This window comes from Electrophorus electricus, chromosome 2, assembly GCF_041902795.1.
Source record: "Electrophorus electricus isolate QZ-2024a chromosome 2, ASM4190279v1, whole genome shotgun sequence".
NCBI classification, from domain to species: Eukaryota; Metazoa; Chordata; class Actinopteri; order Gymnotiformes; family Gymnotidae; genus Electrophorus; species Electrophorus electricus.
This window is the reverse complement of record NC_137498.1, coordinates 37,661,735-37,680,563: the sequence shown is the minus strand read 5'-3', so window position 1 is coordinate 37,680,563 and position 18,829 is coordinate 37,661,735. Positions and strand designations below refer to the sequence as shown.

At 39.8% G+C, this 18,829-nt stretch overlaps 1 protein-coding gene across 4 annotated transcripts in view; it reads left to right on the top strand.

Annotated features, from left to right (window-relative positions):
* Positions 1-1,600: 1,600 nt before the first annotated feature.
* The window catches only part of nhsl3 (NHS like 3), a 28,041-nt gene continuing 10,812 nt past the window's right edge, over positions 1,601-18,829 (top strand). For 2 of the 4 annotated variants that reach the window (XM_081702125.1, XM_035529366.2), the window contains exons 1-2: positions 1,601-1,810; positions 2,721-3,031. In XM_081702125.1, coding sequence (XP_081558251.1) covers positions 2,782-3,031 — 250 coding nt within the window. In that variant the 5' untranslated portion in view covers positions 1,601-1,810; positions 2,721-2,781. Of the gene's footprint in view, positions 1,811-2,720; positions 3,032-6,716; positions 6,957-9,693; positions 10,716-18,829 lie in introns of those variants that run through there. The other 2 variants (XM_081702137.1, XM_027006363.3) reach the window with 2 other exon arrangements.

Below are 18,829 nucleotides of genomic sequence, written 5' to 3'. Positions count from 1 at the left end.
TGGATTACGGTCAAATATCTTACAGAAACCTTCAGATTTTGCCTAATTGTCTAAAATTCTACATCTTGTGATTCTTGTAGGATTTGAATTCTAAGATTCTATATTTTGATGTCTGAATATTGACTGCCTCCTCCAAGTAAAAAAGGCCAGGGTACACACATAAAATATGTTCTAGAAAAAATGTCTTAAGGACACATGAGATGAAGATCAACCTCTACCAGAGTTATGGTATGTGTGGTCAAAACACAATCTGCTCATCCTCCACACATACCAGGTCATCTGAGAAACATGGTGACATAGCCATGTATGGCTGAGCAACAAAGTGCATCATTCATATATGATTTACGCAATATAGATACAAATACTCCTGAATTAAAGCTGACATCCTGCACTTTAACCCCATAGTCACTGTGTCATTTAAACACAAATTGTTGTACTACAGACTTAAAACATGACTTGCATTTCCTTACAATGTGCACTGTACTACAGATTAAACATTGCACCATTAATAGCAGAAGAATATAAACAATGGAAGAGCTAGGCTCAGCCCTGTGGTCACTATGGATGGATGTAGCCCACTGCACTCAGCAGCAGCAGCAGTAGCAGCAGCAGCACAGCCCTCCTTAAACCAGATGTGCTCTGCTTCAGTTGCCCCAGATGCCATGTGGTGGGACATCACTATGCCTGCACTATTCTTAACTTCCGCTTTATGGCTTCTCTCTACTGCGAATGGTAGAAAATGGCTAATTCATACTACCAATCAGAGTTCAAGGGAAAATTCTTGAGAGGCTAGTTAAAGATTTACTTCTTCTAAACCAAACACACCAACGCACACACACAAATCATTTGGTAACTATTACCTGTCATTATTAGGTGTAGCTTGCAATCAGTGGTGTTGCAGTTCAAGACCAGTGTAAAATAGAGAGAAAAGAGGTCTTTATCTACTTTTTGCTGCTCCATCCACACCCCTCCTGTCATATGTTTGTGTCTGTCCGTGTGTGAGCGTGTGTGCACGTGTGTGTAGCAGTAACTAGGTCTTGGTTCATCAGTCAGGTCAGACGAAAACCTGCAGCTTATATTTCACCTCTGAAAACTGAACTCTCACTCATGTGAAGAGCTATGTCATTGCCTATGTGCATGGTTTAGCTTCTCAGAAAGGAGTTGGTTTTCTTCAAATGATTTTCAGTCCAACATTCTAATGCTTAAACAGAAATTAGTTGCAAAGATATCATAACACAAAAAAAGTTGTCTAAGAATCAGCCACCTGTTTGTAATATAATAGATGACTACATTAAAATGAAAGGAAACCCTGTTCACCAAAGGAGAAAGTCTGAGTAAGAAATCTAAGCATGTCTTCATAAAGAGGAGGGAAACACAAAAACAAGGCTAGCAGATAGAGAAGAGAATAAATGGAGTGCTGTGTGAGAGTTCACTGAGTGGGGGCACAGAGGAGCAAAGCAAAGTAAGTTTGGGTGCGGGCGTGGAAGTGAAGAGAAACATGGGGGAGAAAAATAAAGAGGAGGGAGGGAGGGAAGGAGGGAGGGAGGGAAGGAGGGAAGGAGCTTGTCCCTGTGAAACAGCACTGGCTGGAATACGTGTGAGTCGCAGTTCCTCTCTGCAGAGTTGAACAGAGGCCAGTGGTGAGCTGGAGTGAGAGCAGACAGGAGGGGGAGGACAGCCCAGCATGGAGCTCCAGTCACCCTGAATGAGCTGAACAAACAGCACAGCAAAGGACAGAGAAAACGAAGCAGAGAGGTGGACAAAAGCAGACAAGAGCAGAAGGGCAGAGCCCCTCCATAGTGTACTGTTGGTATGTATGTGTGTGCAGTTTCATGTAAATATGTGAATGTGCTTATTTATAAGCCATTGCTTTTGTGTTTGTATGTAAGTGTGGACATAGGTGTGTGTCTATAAGTAGGTAGTTTGTATGAACCTTTTCTCCCCGGGGAGTATCCAGGGGTGTATTATTCATCCTGTCAGCACTTTTCTGCTCATCTGAAGCACTCAGTCATAGTTTACAGCCACAGAGGGTGAGCAGTTAGTTGCATACTCTAAAAGATGCATCCTTAAGCAGAGTGTGAGACTGGCAGAGTGGGACAGTTTGCCACTGGCACTACCCTGAGAAATAAAAAGCACTCAAGGACAAGGGCTGCAGTTGGAGTCTTCTGGGTAGTGCTGATGGGGTGAGGGAGAGCCAGGGGGCTTTCTCTCCTTTGCATGGTGTTTTTTCATCCCTTCCTTACTCCACTTTTGTTTCCCTTTGTCATTTTTTTTTTCCAGTTTTCATGAAATGAATGAGATTAGGAGGCTTACTGGGAAGTTTTTTTTGTTCTGAGGATGAGAGCACAGAGAGTGCTGCATTTGCACATGAATGCTAGAAATAGGCTGAACTAGGACTTGCAATCACCTGAATCAAAATCCATGTGAGTCACACACAGAACTGGGGCTCCTATTTAACCCTCACATCTACTTCCCTCTGTGGACCCAAGGGAGTAAACTGGCAAAGACATGGTGTTATTTCTGGTGAAGCTCTGAGGCAGCTACTAGTCAAGAACTGCAGCATTCCTACATTTTTGGCTTCTCCATTTCTCTTACTTTTCGTGACTGGTCTGTTAGTCCACAATTTTATCTAATCTGTAGCAATGACATGCTGTCACGCTTTTGTGTTTTCATTTCAAGTTGATGCTCATACCCCTTTTCTCTCTGTTTGGCTGCCAAAGCGGGGGAGGAGACTGGAATAACTGAGGAGTAGCGTGAGCTCTAAGGGTCATCGGCCTAAGGATGTCCAGGAGCAGCTCCATGGGGGACCTGGTGCCCAGGGACATCACTGACATACTGGCCCTGCAGTGTAAGGTTAGCAAGGGCAAGAACAAGCGTGGCTCATCCTTGGGTCGGGCATTCAGCTGGTTTAAGGGCAGCAAGCAAACAAGGAATGTTAGTAATGGCCAGAGTCACTCAGGAAGTCTGAGAGGACGAACTGGGGAAGACACTACCATCAGACAGACTCACACCAATCAAGACTCCTCCAAAGGTATGTTAAGCATTAAGGACTTAAATTAAAGCATTAAAGAATTCAGTGAAACACAATGGTGATGTCCAGTCAATTTCATATGGCCTTATGTGTTTAAGATTTGGATGAAAGACACATGGTGCCTTTGTAAGTGTATTGTTTAAATTCCATGAAAGCATACTGTAAAGGCCCTTTTGATTTTCTGTAGTTTCCACATAGGCATCTCACTGGAAGTTTTAGATCTTTAATGTCTTTTATTATGTGCTTGGTTATCATTGGGTCATCTAATAATTATCATGAAGGATTGCATCACTATTGATGGAACATATCTACTCTAGAGTGACTAATCTGGTTGGCAATGAATTTTCTTTTTATTTTCTTTTGCTGTTTCTCTCTCTTTCTGGTTCTGAGTTGTCTCCTAACCTCATGTGACATTGAATAAAACTACAACACCATCAAGAAAGACAAGTTGTTGACAACAGTGGCTCTTGTTAGCAAGGTGATTGATTAGTCTTGGTAATTGTAGGAATTTGTATTGATAGTTTTATGTTATATTAATTGAACAAATAAGTAATAATTAGCATGTTATATTAATTGTTGGTTTTGAGGTTCACAGGTAGTATTCATCAGCTTCTTGGTTGTCATCTTTATACCTTATATCATCTGGTATTGTCTGAGTGAATTAATAGTTTCTAAATATATTTTGCAGAGATGTATGACTTTTTCTCTGGGTTTGGTGTTGTGTCTCTTGAGGTATAAGTGTTGTGTTCCTTGAGGTATAAGTGTTGTTATGGGAAGGGCAAAGTCCGTATTTCAGCCAGAGATGACATACTCTGGGAGACCTCACAGTTCTTCCTTAAGAGTCATTCTTTAAAACCTGTTATGCAGCTTGAGCTTCACAGCCTAACCAGATGAGCAGAAAACTTTTTACTTCAACTCTGCCAAGCATAACATGTTGCACATGAAACGAGAGGTATGCATAGCTTGACGGTATTGGTTTTGCAGACTTATGTAAATGTTATGGAGCATTGTCCTGGTAATGGTTACAGAGGACTTGGAAGAAAACCTGGATACTTTCCATGAGTACTGGAGACATTTAGGCTCCTGGACTTATTGTAACCATTTATAAAGGGTACTCATCCTTCCCTTTCCAGAAAGAAACCTTTGATACAGAGGCATTTGGAAGATAGAGTGAGAACCAGAAGGTCTAAAAGAATATATGGCAGAGCAGGGAGATTAAACACACAATGTTGGACTGAACCAGAGAGATGACAGAGAGTGGATTCTTTAGTAAATGCTTTTTTAATTAGAGCACACCCTCCTTCTTTCTTTTCCTGCATGTTCTCAGTCTCTGCAAGTGCAGTCCTCTAGCTACTGCAGAATTACAGGGAGGTAGAATTACACATATACAGTCACCCAATTCAGCTATTCATTACTGCTTATTATGCTTTGTTATGTATCCCATTGCACATTATGATGCTCTCTGAACCCTCATGTGGCGGTTATAATGAGAGGTCTCTTATTTAGGGTTTGCTGTTCTGCTTTGCGTTGAGAATACAGGTAGGGGGAAAGCGTAATTAAAAAAAATAGTGTAGAAACTTTTCAAATCCTTTTCATTTGAATGTGTTTTAGATCTCCCTTGTGGGACCTGCATTGTCAGACCTCTCCCCATCCCATCGGCGAGCCCATCACACTGTGCTGATTCAGCTAATTCAAGCACATCTCTGGGCTTATGGGTTGATAATGCAGCAATGAACCATTGCATCACCTTTGTTTCATTGGGCTTTGCTCCCTCCTGGGTGCTTTATCCGGTCTGGAGCATTTTTTAGGGGTGAGATCACAGTGCATGGCTTTTCAGTTCGATAACTGTTGGGAAAGGAGAGGAATGCAAAAGTTGGAGGCAGAATCAAGTCTACCTCTTTATTTTAACTAAAGTCCCGCTGTTGAAATGAACTGGGTACTGTCCAAGACTCAGATGGAGTTCTGGACAAACTGCATATCTAATCGATTCATACAGTGTGTGTAAAGCCAAGGCACCTACAAGCAAATCTTTGTTAAAAATGGCTTTTGAGGATAAAAAACTCCTCCACCACCACCAGCAACAACAAAAAGCAATGCTTGTCATCAATGTACTGAAAGGGTTGAATAAAACCAAAACAGAAGGTTTGGCTCACTGCTGCTTGTGGCTATTGGCACAGGTGAATGTCATATCCATTGCTAAATTGAATGGGTAACCATGTAGAAGTGGGTAAATCAGGAGGAGGTCTGAACTATGACCATGTATGAAGCACACACAAAACTGAACAGCTGAATGTTGAATGATTCAACACACAAGGAAGAGATAAAAACTCATTCCCACTGTGAAAACCTGTACAGAATATCAACAAAGAACACTGTGTGTTGTCAACAAAGAACAATGTGTGTATGTGATGGATACAATGTTTTACAAAGTCTAAAATGTTGTGAAAAGTAGGACATTTCATGTATGAATCACATGGTACAAATATTGACAGGATTTATTTTAATTAATTTTTTTCTGGAGTTTTATCAGAAGTTCAAGCTTCAGTGAAGGAAACATATATATTTTTGGGCACCTTTGGGGTTTTATCAGCCAGGCCATCTCATGTCTCTCAGCATCAGTGTGTTTCATTATGGGACCCTCAGTGATGAATACACTTGCTGACATATCCAGTTTTCCCATCTTCACCACTGCCCTGCCATTCCTCACCCTCACCTTGGCAAAATCAATTCAGCTGATGTGGCTTATACTGTAACTGGTATGACTCACTCTAAAGCTACATAAGAACTCTACATCTTCTTGTTACTATAAACCCTTTATGGAAACTAAGAGTCAAGGCTCTTGAACACCTCTTATAATGTCAAGCAGGGATAAATGTAAGTGGATAATCCTTTTATAGGTTGATTTTATGTGGCATTAATGCATTTCTGGTCCTTGAACAATGTTGAACAAATTTTAAACAAGGCAGTATAGGGCACATCCACAGTAGAAGTTCTGTAGCCTGAGACATGGTTATGGTGATTACACCAGTATCTATATGACACACACACACACACACACACACACACACACACACACACACACACACACACACACACACACACGCACACACTTCTAAACCAGACTGTCAGATTAGACCTCTGTAACTAGCAATAACAGGGGTAGAGTTCATCATGGAGGCACTAAACCTTTTTTGTTGTCATAACATATAGCCCATCATCTCACTACCACCTTCACACATAAATTCTTTCTCATTTATATTTTTGCAGACCTCTCATTTACCCATTCAAAACATGGTGTTTGTTAAAGATGTTGGCATAGAACCAACTCTGGATAAGGCACAGCAGGCCCTTCTGAAATGCAGAGGTCTTTTTTCAATAGCTTGGACCTAGGACCATGGAGTTGGAGGTGCAGTCAATTTCACCTATTTCAGTATTTGCAGAGCATTTGCAGATTATAGTCCATATATGCAGACATGGATAAATGTAGAACAAAGTTTCAGTTGTTAACTTGTGATAAATTATGCCTATATATTCTGCTTTCTTACCGTTTCCCTTTTATATACCTGGCCAAATCTATAGTTAAATCATACTGATTGCTGAATGCCTTGCTGTTCCCAGAATGGCTCATGACTCATCAGATCAGTTTAACCTTGAGCTTCTCTTCCGTGGCTTGTTCATATCTCAGAGCCAAGCATACCAGGAATGGAGACAGGGTGCAATGGACACAGAGATTCATTAAGAAGATTCAGTACACTGGCTTCAATCCAGAACAATGGATGTATGCGTTCAGGGATCTAACTTCATGGTCTCTGATTCTGATAGTAAGTCAGAAATGCTGGGGGTCAAGAATACTACAGCAAGCAGGGAGCAGAACTAACTGAGGGGCCCTCAGCAGCAAGAGGAGGAGAGGGCAAACTGGCACCAGGTGAGTGCTTTGTGTGTTTGCCGGTCTCCGGACCTGCTGGAATGCAGCTAGAAGGAATTCACCTTGATGCCAGTTGTGTTGTAAGCCTGCATTTCCACACAGCAGAATTCTAGTGGATTTAGCACAATAACGGCTTTGTGGACAAGTAGAACATTGCATTTACCTAAATGTTCTAGATGGCTTTCTGCATAGTTTTGTATTCCTGAAGATGAAAGTAAATAGTAAAGCACTCAGTGTAAGGCAAAATTTTAGATCAGGGGTTCACAAATTCAGGCCAGGGAGCCCAATATGTGGTGCTTGGCCATGATTCATGAATCACTAGATAATTATCCAGATCTGGTGTGCTGGAAGAAAGGAAAACTTGAACCTGTGGAGGGCAGAAGGACCCCAAGATTTAAAAAAGCAGCAATGGAGCTGAGGAGCCAAATGTGTAGATGGCTCTGCTAAAGCCTTAAGCACAAGAGGGCAGTATGAATCAAGTCCAAAACTTCTCCATCAGTTTAACTGGGTTACAGGCTATGTTCCCATATTTTGATTGCCTTTTAGCTATCAGGATTACAGTGGAAATCTTGTACTACACTGCAATTTTTATTACCACTGTTTATATATACACACATATATGCACATGTCTGTGTACAATATCTGGCTGCATTTTGTTGTCATTAGTCATAGTCCGCCTAAATGACTCAGGAAGCTGTTCTAAGTAATATCACACAGCCCTTAGGGTATCCTTGTCATGCCCGATCCATTTCTTCAGATCATGAGCCAGCTAAAATACCACTGCTCACCACAGCACATTTCTGAAATCAATGTGACTGTAGCATTCAGGGCTGCAGGGGAGTGGTTGTAGGGCTAAAGATGGCTAGCGTGTGGGATGCACTTCTGGAAATACTGTAATACAAACCTATAAATGGGCTGTATTTAGATAACATCACAGAGGACCAATTAGCTCTTAGTCTGAAACAGTGCCCTCTGAAAGCTTCTTTTGGGTTCTTATCACAGTTTGGGTGTACATGTATCTGTGTGTGCATGCAGCAATACTACTAATTTCCTCACCTATATTTATCTAATGTCTACCTCTTATTTCTTATCTCTTATTTCTTTTTAATAAAATCATCCTGTAGCTGATCATATTTAAGCCACATTTAAACTGTTATATACACTTATAACTAACAATAAAACATGTATGGGATAAAGAGCTTGAAGGATGACAGGCTGTTTGAAGTGACAGTGTTAGTAAGGCGTACTACCTGTGTTGACAAAGTACAGCGATCCCTGAGAAATCACAGATATTCCATTACAGACCGCCAGGAGGACACACTGACCTGAGCTGGAAACTGACGCAGGCCAATAAAAATGTACTTTAGTTGAGCCTGCTAGCTGATAACCACTGCTGCCTGATGCCAGGAGGTCAGTTTTTGTGTGCCTGTGCTCATTTTTAAAATTGCGTTGTGATGGAGTTCTGTGGACAGCATCATAACCAGGGCAATATGTAACCCTAAGACTATGTAATGTTATATGATCAGAGGCATATTTTTCAGGTTGGCCAAAGAAAAGAGAGCCACTAGCTGGTATGCTTTCCTTTAAGCAGTTGGGTGGTACCAAAGCTGTCCTAGGAGACAGAGGAAACTGTAAAAAACAAAAGACTGCACATGCCACAATTGACAATGAAAATGTATATAGATACTGATAATGCCACGTAAATACTCATGGGTCATTGTTTATTGCTTGTATGTGTTTATAGAAGACATGTCTGAAAAGATCTTTTGTACTGTTTGTCTGCTTTAAACCTTCATTGCTGCAATGGACTATTCCAGAGCCAGAGGGGCTAGGCTACCTATATAAAGGCACCCAACTGAGTACAGCCTGGGGGTGAGGAGAGAGAGAGGGCATTGTTGGAATACTACATCTCTGTTTATAGAGAATGATTTAATCTGTATGGCCTCACAACTAACTTGTGACTGCTAAAGGCAATGAGCTTGAGAATAGCTCATTACTCAGTTGGGGACCACTGAACTTGTAAATGTTTCTTTTTATTTAATGACATCTGTGCATCTCATGTTTACCTTAATAAAATCCTTACTGCACTACAGAAACCTTTGAGACACTCAAATCTGCTCTGGGAACCTCCATTGCCACACAACATCTGCACTCAACACTACCACTGGCTCAATGGATGGTAGGAGGGGAGGGGGAGGCATAGACAAAACATAACCCTGAAAAGAAGCAAACACCCATATGCCTAAAGTAGACTCGCCCTCAACTTTAGTACACTGGCCTAAATTAATGGTGACTACAGCGGTAGTTTAGTGGTAATCATATTGCAGATGTAATGTCAGTATGTGCTATGTCTGCATTGCACATAACCACTGTTTGTTTGAGCTTATGCCATGAGCGCATTGGCATGATTTTGTAATGGTGTATGGTGAACACATGGGCTGCTGTGCTCATAGGAGCCGCATGCTTACCTGTGTCAAAAGCACCCCTCCATCAATTGCTTTTTTTGATTAGTTTGCAGGCGTAGTAGACCGATGATCAGAATGAAACGAGCAGGTCCTGAATGTTCCTATGCAGTGGCCCTGTGTAAAATCACTGGCTGGTGAGACCCATGGGAGATGATCAGGACATCAGAGGTGAACACACACAGAGACAGAGACAGCCAAGAGAGTGAAGACAGCCAAGTGTGTGTGTGTGTGGGGGGGGGGGGGGGTGGAGGTGGGGGGTACACAAATGTGAGAGAGCTGTAATCAAGACAGATAGGTTCAAGACAATGAATATAAGGAGATCCAGATGTATAATTTCAGAAAATAGGGAATAAGCAGACAAAACCAGAGCATGGGTGAAGCTACAATGGAATAGGAGGAGTGCTGGAATAAAAACTATGTTAATCATGAGACTGGAATTTCATCATAGCAATAAATAATTCAGAGCTATTAGTTTCATGAGAGTGCATTCAGGTTTGTTGCGGGTTGAGACATGTGATAACAGGCTCTCTGATGGTTATGCAGAGTGTACTAAAATATTAAATAAGATAGACTGTTATAACAGAATTATTGGGATTCCCTTCAGAAATGCAGAGATTAGATCAGGCACTGTTAAGTCTCATGGCATAGGCAGAAGAAGGTCATGGCTATAAGAGGGAGGGACAGAAAGAATGTATACCTAGACCACATGTGAATGCTCTGATCCTCCACATAATGCTGATCTCAGCTAAACTGCAGAAAGGAGCAGTGTGTATGTGCTCAGGGTCAGGTAAATCCAATAGGAACTAGCTGCAGTCCCTCCTTTTCCACATTACAACTGGCTGAAGTGTGTTGTGATCATTGCTTAAAGCACAGTGTTGTGAATAAGGGAGAAAGAGCTGTGTTCTCACACACACACACACACACACACACACACACACACACACACACACACACACACCCACACCCACACACACACACACACACACACAAACACAGGCTGGATTACTGGGACAGCACATAGTAGAGCAGCTCTGTCCTGCGTCTGCTGCTGGAACACTTGGGTGAAAGAGTACGGAGCTGGAGGAGGAAGCGAGAGGAGTGGGAGGAGAAGCTCCAGATGCAGCAGTGAGATGTTTTCTGTGCATTGGGAATATAGAGCTTGTGGGAGCTGAGATCAATGCTATGGGGAACTCCATCAGCAAGAAGAAAGTGAAGGCCAGTGTTACTGGCCACCACAGTTCAAGAAAGGCCAAGGCTTTCTGGAAATTTGGACATTTGGATAAGGTCAGAGCAGGTAGGAAAATATTTGAGGTGCATAATTTATTTGATAAATGTGACTCATTTTGGATGTTATGATCATACTATGGTAGCACTATCTTTGCTTAGCTTTGATCAGTCATTTATATTTATATAGTTGATCATTGTAAGCAACTTAAAAACATGTCAGCATGCCCTTCTGGTGCTAGGAGTAAGGGCTCTGGTTTACGACCAAAGTCAATTTGATATATAGCCAAATTAATGGAATACTGGGCTTCCACCACTATTACAGCCAGATCCAAGTTATGATAATCAGATGTTGGTGTATATACTTTAGAAAGTGGGTTCTGCAGTCATATTCTGAAGTGCTTAGCACAAACAAAGGCATAAACACTTGAGTTTTGAGAACCCTCACAAGCAAGGTATACATGGTGTGCAAGTTCTCATATTCTGATGCGTCCTTAGTCATCTCTGAAAAGGTAAGGCAGCCTAAGCAGTGTTGCAGAGCAATTCTATGGCATGAGTGTGATTATTGCACTCTGAAATCTGTGGGTTAATTAACAGCTGTAAACACCTGAAACTGTGAATGTTAGGTATTCCTGTGTGTATTCTATAATCTTTCCATGCATTTGTGTTCAGTTCATAGGCTTATAATAAATGTAGGTGTGTCTCTGGAAAAATCTCTGTAAACATGTCCTGTGTCCATCACTGATGCTGTTTGATCTCAGACAAATGAAAGCAGGCAAACAGGTTCCTGCTTTACACCACTTTTAAACACATCTTGCTTTCAAAGATTGCATTTCTATGTTTTATCTTTTTCTACCTATATATTATGTTCACTGGGCTAGTTAGGGGGGTGGGATTTGTGTGAGTATTGCTTATACACTGCTTATACAGTGCTGCACTGTGCAGCTTTAAGAACATTTATAGAAGACAGTAAGCCTACTGTTTTAAATCTCAGCTGAATGTCAGAGTTGGAATCCCCCTCTAAACATGAAATGTAATTAGAATGTTATAGCAGATAGCAAATCACATGTCTCACTAATGCAGGTTATGCACAGGGCTCCAATCTTTAAAAAAAAAACAAAAAAAAAAACAAAAAAAAAACTTCTGATAGTATTTAAACCTTAAAAATTCTTCCAACTCCAACAGATATTTAATATGGGACTTTAACTATTTCCCTTTCTTCAGAGTCACTTTCTAGCAGATTCACTGTTTTTATACTCCACATGATATGAATTACTTTTTTTACAACAAAATATTTAATTAGGGAAGAGCTTGTAGTAAAAAGTCAAAGTCCCTTTTAGTTCTTGGATTCTCAGATATAACCATGAGGATGAATTCAGGAGTTTTGTGTATATGTACGTATGTGTATCAATAGGGTATTTCCTGCGTTTTCACTGCGCTTTTCCAGCCCTCACGATCGATGTGTCTGAGGAAAAGAGGGCTTCACCTTCCCATTTTGCCAATCAAAAGCTCACTTAGCGTGCAGTGTCTACTGGGATGCCAAAGGCTTTGGATACAGCATATAGATGTGCTTCCTGCCTGTCTTGGACTGCTGTCTATGCACAGCTTTCCTCATTCATAGAGCAGGGTTTATTCAAACTGGCTGAGCCTTCTTCCAGAATCTCAGTCTGTCTCCTCATGCCAGACTGAACGCATTACACAACAGAGTGGTCAGTCAGCCAGTGTTGGGGTGGCAGGGTGTATGGCAGCATGTATGCTTGGGCTTACTGTCTATGCTTCAGTGGATCAAACAAATAACGATTGCCCATAAGCCTTCTTTCATCATACTGTATAGTAGTGTTTCTCAACCCAGTACTTGGGACTTACCAGGCAGTACAAAAAAAACAAAAAAACAGTATTGAATTAACAGTGTTATATGAATTCTTGCAGTGATAATTATTCTCTGGTTGGATTTACTGTATGTAACAGGCAAACTACATGAATCATTAGTAATGATAATGATGAAGGAGAGGGTGAGGGTCTGAGTCCTCTAATTAGCCAAACCCAGATATTGCAGAGGAGCTCAGGTCATTGTGCATTAGGGGCAGGTACCATTGTGCTGAAGCCAATAGGATGGAACCTTTACAGGTCATAACTGCATGTATGATGATTAACACTAGAACAAAGTTCTGAGACAGAGACACACTCTCAGTGATTGGAACCTGGATAAGATCTTGAATGCAGATGGGGGAGGGTCAGACTCCATATTACCAAGAAGCCAGAGACATACGAGGGCTTGAAGCAGATGGTTCTTCCTGGCAAGACTTAGGAAGATATGTCATTATTATTAACATAAACATTATTATTAAGAGGATTTGTGGCCAACCCTCTGATCTATAGTATATTTGCATCAGAGATTAGTGGGTCAACTGTTATAGAGCGTCATAGAGAGTCAAAGAGAGTGTCAGCATGACATGTCACATTGCACGGTGCACAGAAAACTATTTTTTGCCTATAAAAGTAAGTGCTGCTGAGATTAATAGGCACTCATGGCTATTACCATGGTGTGAGATCATTATGGGTTATTTATTATTAATACAGTGCTCAATACAGTCAAAATATTGTTATCATTATAAACAAGCAGAAACTGATCGAAAAGTTTAATTTGTTTTGGAATTTGTTAAACAGTTTTGTTTCAATTCCTCATCATACAAGGTGTGAATTTTCACATTGACTTTAGTGCATGCAAGCACACAAACAAACACACAAATAAAACTTCCCTGTCTTACTGAATGTGTCTAATTGAACAGCCATGAGGGATGAGGTTTGGTCATGCAAACCAATCAGAGATAAAATTGCATTAAGACATGAGAATGAATGCTGAGTAATAGCATGCACAAGTGATCCTTCTGGATGAATCTGTTAGATCACTAGTACCCATAATTATATATTTAGTACTTTACTATGATAAACAGATATTAGCATCCACTAGTGCTGCTACTGCAAAGTATTAACTCCTCAAAGATCTGGACTGGCACAATAAATGACTGAAGTTATGTTTTAACAAGTTTGTATAAATGAGCCAAATGAATAAAGCTAATAAATTACAACTTCATCAAAACCTCACAAAGAGGCTTCGTCATTCATTCCAACATCCTGCTGCACTTCATTCTAGGCTCAACAAAGAGAGAAGCAGACAACGACATCAAATTCAGCTCTGAAGATTTGCAAGAAAAGCTCATAAGTTAAATCATTACGCACAAAACATTAACATAAATCTGCTCTGCCATATCACCCAGCTGTTTCTCTGAATCATCAGCTGGTCTACTCCATGTTCTGTCCCATCTGGCCACTGTTTTCATGGCCAGCCGAGGGCAGCGGACGACTTGCAGGATGTGTTCATACAGTTTTAACATGCTCCGATTCAAAGTCTGATAAACATTCAGAAAGCACGTTTTCTATCATAGCTGGATTTGCATGAAACATGGTCATTTCCCCCCTTTTCACACTTAGGTTGTATTGTATTGTTTGTTATGTTTGATAAATCTGGCTTTGGCCTCATCTTTTTCAGTACAACAGTATCTTTAATGCCACATTTCATAGATATTATTCATAGCTGTCAGTAACATTCTGAATTTGTTTTGACTTTTTTTTTTTTTTTAGCTTGCTGTACTTGCTTTAGGTGAGAATCCTCAGAGAATGTGAAGTGAAAATGATACTTTGATATTTCTTTGATATATCATAACAAAAGATGTCATAATTAAAAATTATATGAGTAAAGGCCTATGCTGGGCCTGATATGCCATATTTCATTATTTAACAAATTCAGTTCCTTTCATCTCTCTGATGAAAATAAGTTCAAATCTGAATTGAGTATTGGGCTGTGTTCTGCGTACAAATCAGATGGCAACTCTTAGAACTGAGAGAATTAAGGCATCTCCTTAATTCAAGTTGTTGCCTCAGATACAAAAACAGAAGATTTCTTTTAGAGAAACTGATAGAGTATCAGTTTTGCAACTAGACTAGAACAGAGTAATTGAACCCTCTCAGGGACTGTGGGTTTGAGCTTGCTTCCATAATGCACCAGTTCTTCAGAGATGATGGACTTATCTCACTGAACTATTGCATATATAGAAGTAGACTTCGATGTATTACACACTTAAAAGAATTCCATACTACTGAAAGTAAAAAAATTATTTTTGGAATGATATTTCAAAATATCAGCCAGTTCACCTCATCAGTTCACCTTAATTCACAGTAGTCTGTGCTCTGTAGCCACTCCTAACTCCTAAGAGCATCATCATAGAGTGAGCACAGAGTTAGAGAAAAAGGCTTCTGGTACAAGGCACTTTGTGTCTGACTCTAATGGAGCACAGTGCAGCTGCTTCCTGCATTAGTCACAAATTGAATTAGGATGTTACAGCCCAGGAGACAAGGCAACAACCATACATAACTACTTGTGTATTTACACTAGTATGAATGTACAGGTCACAGTGATACAATTTTCAGTTTCTTTCTTTTTTCTCATCTCAACAACGAACATACTGTGCATAGCTTGCTATCAATTTGTCACCGCACCATGCTGACCATATAAGGAAACAAACCCAGGCCCTCCTCCTTCAGTAGAGAAGCACAGCACTCACATGAGTATTCTTATTCTCATTCTCTCCTTCCCTTTCTCTGAGCTGCTGTCCCATTAGACTCGCTGGCTCTTTGATTCCTGGTCTCTTAATGAACCAGGTCAGTCTGTCCTTTTCTCAGGATCACCACTCTGGCCTTGTGAATGCTGATGTCCATACGAGTTCAGAATTCACTCTTTGATGCTGCCTTCTAAGTTCATCATATAGTCAACCAACCAAACAAAATGATAAACTGTATGATTAGGAGTATAGCTGTATGTTCTTTGTGAATGGTGTTTCCTCATTTAAACTGGCATTTGACTGAGTTAGAATATTTATATTTACTTACAAATGCCCACTGTAAAAGCATGTGTAGAAAATGATTGGAAGTTACACAAAAGTACAAAAGAGTGTTTGATGTCTCTAACAGCATTTTGTATTAATATCAAATTATGGTTCATGTAATAAGTTTCACTGGAAGAGATTTTATGTGATATAATATGACTGAATACACCTCTGATGGATTTATTCTGATTTGTCTCTCAGTTGCAACTCAAAGATCAGCAGAGTAATGAGAGCTTTTTCAGCACATTCAGCTATCATTCTGTTCTCCCCTTGCAATTCTTATTAGTAGAACTCTAATAAATCTATGCCACCTGTTAGATCTCTACATAGTTTTCTTCACATTAACACAGCCATTTACATGGTCAATTCCATGTCATTGTTACCAACTGCATGAGATGTGCTAAGATGTTTTCCACATTTTTGAGCGAAAAGACACTGGCATGGCCAACTGTGCTACATCAGGGTGGAAGATTTTCATTCAGCTAAAAGAAGAATGTTGAGGGCTTTGCTGTTTTTTTACCATGGCAAATGGGATTTTACAGGGCAAAAGGTAATGTGCTTACTGTGGAATTAGAACTACTGTAGGGCAACATGCAAATGCCTCAGATTTGCATTTTTCATTATATTAAATCAGGACAACAAACTAAATAAGCAAGTGTGCTCATTTATAGATAAACCACTGCAAAAGTTTATCAGCCACTTTGATAAATGTTGTATATGAGCATATGTTCTGTATAAGAGTCACACTTGCATGAAGCATAACTAACTTTGCTCTCTGTTGTAAGTTTCTGAAAGCAAACAGGAAACATTACATGCCAATACTTACATGCCAATATATACTCATACACAAGTTGAATCCAGACGAATAAAAACGTTCTGTTTCTCATCATGAGTGCTTGAATTGCATTTTAGGGCACGAGTAGCAAGTTCAAAAGATTTAAAAATAAACCTCTTACATACTTATTCATTTGAAATAATGTGTGTAATGAGAGCAAAAGTAAGGAGGAACCTTCCTACATAATGCTTGCTGTGAGACGAGCTGTTTAGTTTTGTATTGTATCTGCTATCCTAATTATTTAGTTATACAGTATAAACTTACAAGCTCTCAAAACAATTCTACTGCAACATCAAATGCAAGAACGATCTAGTATATATTTATTTCTTATGACATGCATAGCATGAGAAATGACAGTAGCTGGGGAACAGTAGTATCAGGTGTGGGGTTCGGTCTCCTGCACTTACTGAGCCATGCCTTCAAGCCTTATATTCTTCTGGGAGCTGGTCATAACTTATCCCTGATTTTTTAAAATTCACTTTACATTTAAAGGCCATTCCATGTTTGCCTTGGAAGAAAATGTCATATAGATAAATTATATTCTATATTGGTATTCAGTCATTTTCAACTTCCCAAATACATGTTTCTCTAGCACCAAAAAAACCTTCTTTTCTATTTTTCATAGGGTCATAGGTTAGGATTCATAAAGGCTAGAAGGAGACCACTAATAACACAGACCCAATTTTTTAGAACCAAAACAGCCTCAAGTTCCTCATCATTGTTCCTTTTTTTTAAAAATATGTTTAAAGGCGTATATGAGTCTTTTGGGGTGAAACACAAGAAGAGGAATTCACTTGTTGGCAAGGTATTAAAAAACAGACTCTCGTCAAAATTTAAATAACAGATAGAAGTACAGGCCAGAAAACACAGCCTATTCATTAAAAAAAACAAAGTTGCACACTAAAAGAGAACTAAAGCCTGTGAGTGTTCGTCTTTGGATTGCTATCATAGTCTGTCCTCAAGAGTTTGCTTTGGTGTTTATAAGTATATAATTATTCCTGAATTAAAGTCTTTCTCAGAATTCTAGAAGCCTGAATCTGTCTGGGACAAACATTCAACCACAATGGAAGGCATTTCCTATAATATTTATATCTATATAATCACATCTTCCTCTGTTTCGCTTTCACTGTGTCTTAAAATGCTTAAAACTGGACAGTATCCTCATATTCAGGGTCATTCTCAATGGCATTTAAACTGAGCTCCGTGCAACAAATAGATTACTGAGTTTGTTTTTGAAAGTCCACATGAATGAACATGCATTATGTAGCGGTTCCGGTATCACAAAGTGACAGCAGCCTGTAGGGAGTGGGGACTCCCACAGCACAAGCTGAATAAGGGGCTGATGTAAAAGAAGCTGATCTCAAAAAGCAGGCAGCTTAGAAAATCCTCATCATCAACTTTGTGCAGTGTATATATCTTGAATATTTTTAACCTTGAATAACAAGCATGTAATGAGCCATTTCCGAGAAATAGAAAAGTCTTCATAGTTCATAGACGATAGGCCCCATAGTCTGATACAGGGGTTTGATACCAACAAGATGAGAAGGACAACAAAAAAAAGAGAGAAAAAAGACAACAGTGCATTTGGAAATATGAATTTGTGTTCCAAAAAATGAGTACTTCAAGCCAAGGAAGGAAGCAGTGGAAAAACCACCTACATATACAGTTAACAGGAAGGTTCACTCTACCATTCTGCTGTATTTTTTGTGTATTTGCTTCTAATTTGTGCTTCTAATGGCCTCCTCCATATTCACACAATCTGAAGCAAACTGAAGCATAATGTAACCAAACATAGCTAGGAAAAAGCTAGGCTTGTTCCCTCCCAGTGCATTCTTTTTCTCTTTTCAGTGCTCAGTTTAGCACTACAAACATGAAGAAGGAGCACAAGGACAGGCGAGAATCCTGATTAAATGAATACATATTCTGGGCAGACCTAATCTCTCCTTCTCATCTTTATAGACAAAGGACAAAGGCAGAAAATGACTGATAATGCAATATGTTTAATTCATGCACAAGGCCCTGTCTCATTTCTCCACTGATATACAACAGGCCATTTATAGCAATCTTGCAATACATAGTGTATATATTTACAGAACTCTGTAACCATTTAATGTGATTGCATTATTCCATTCACATATTCCCCCATAAACCTAATACTAGAGGCAATAAATATATTATTTATATATAAATATATTAAATATAAATATAAATCCTATAGTCAGAGCTTCAGAAAAGAGGTGAATAGAAGGGGGTACTGTGTTTGACTTCCAGTGTTTCAGCTGCAGGTGTGACATAGACTTCATATAACACTTTAAAAAAACAAAAACATCAGGTTCAGTGGTTCCAGGCCCATTCGCCATGTTTATAAACAGCACACCCTGGGCTTTTGCACTCTGCCAGGAGCCA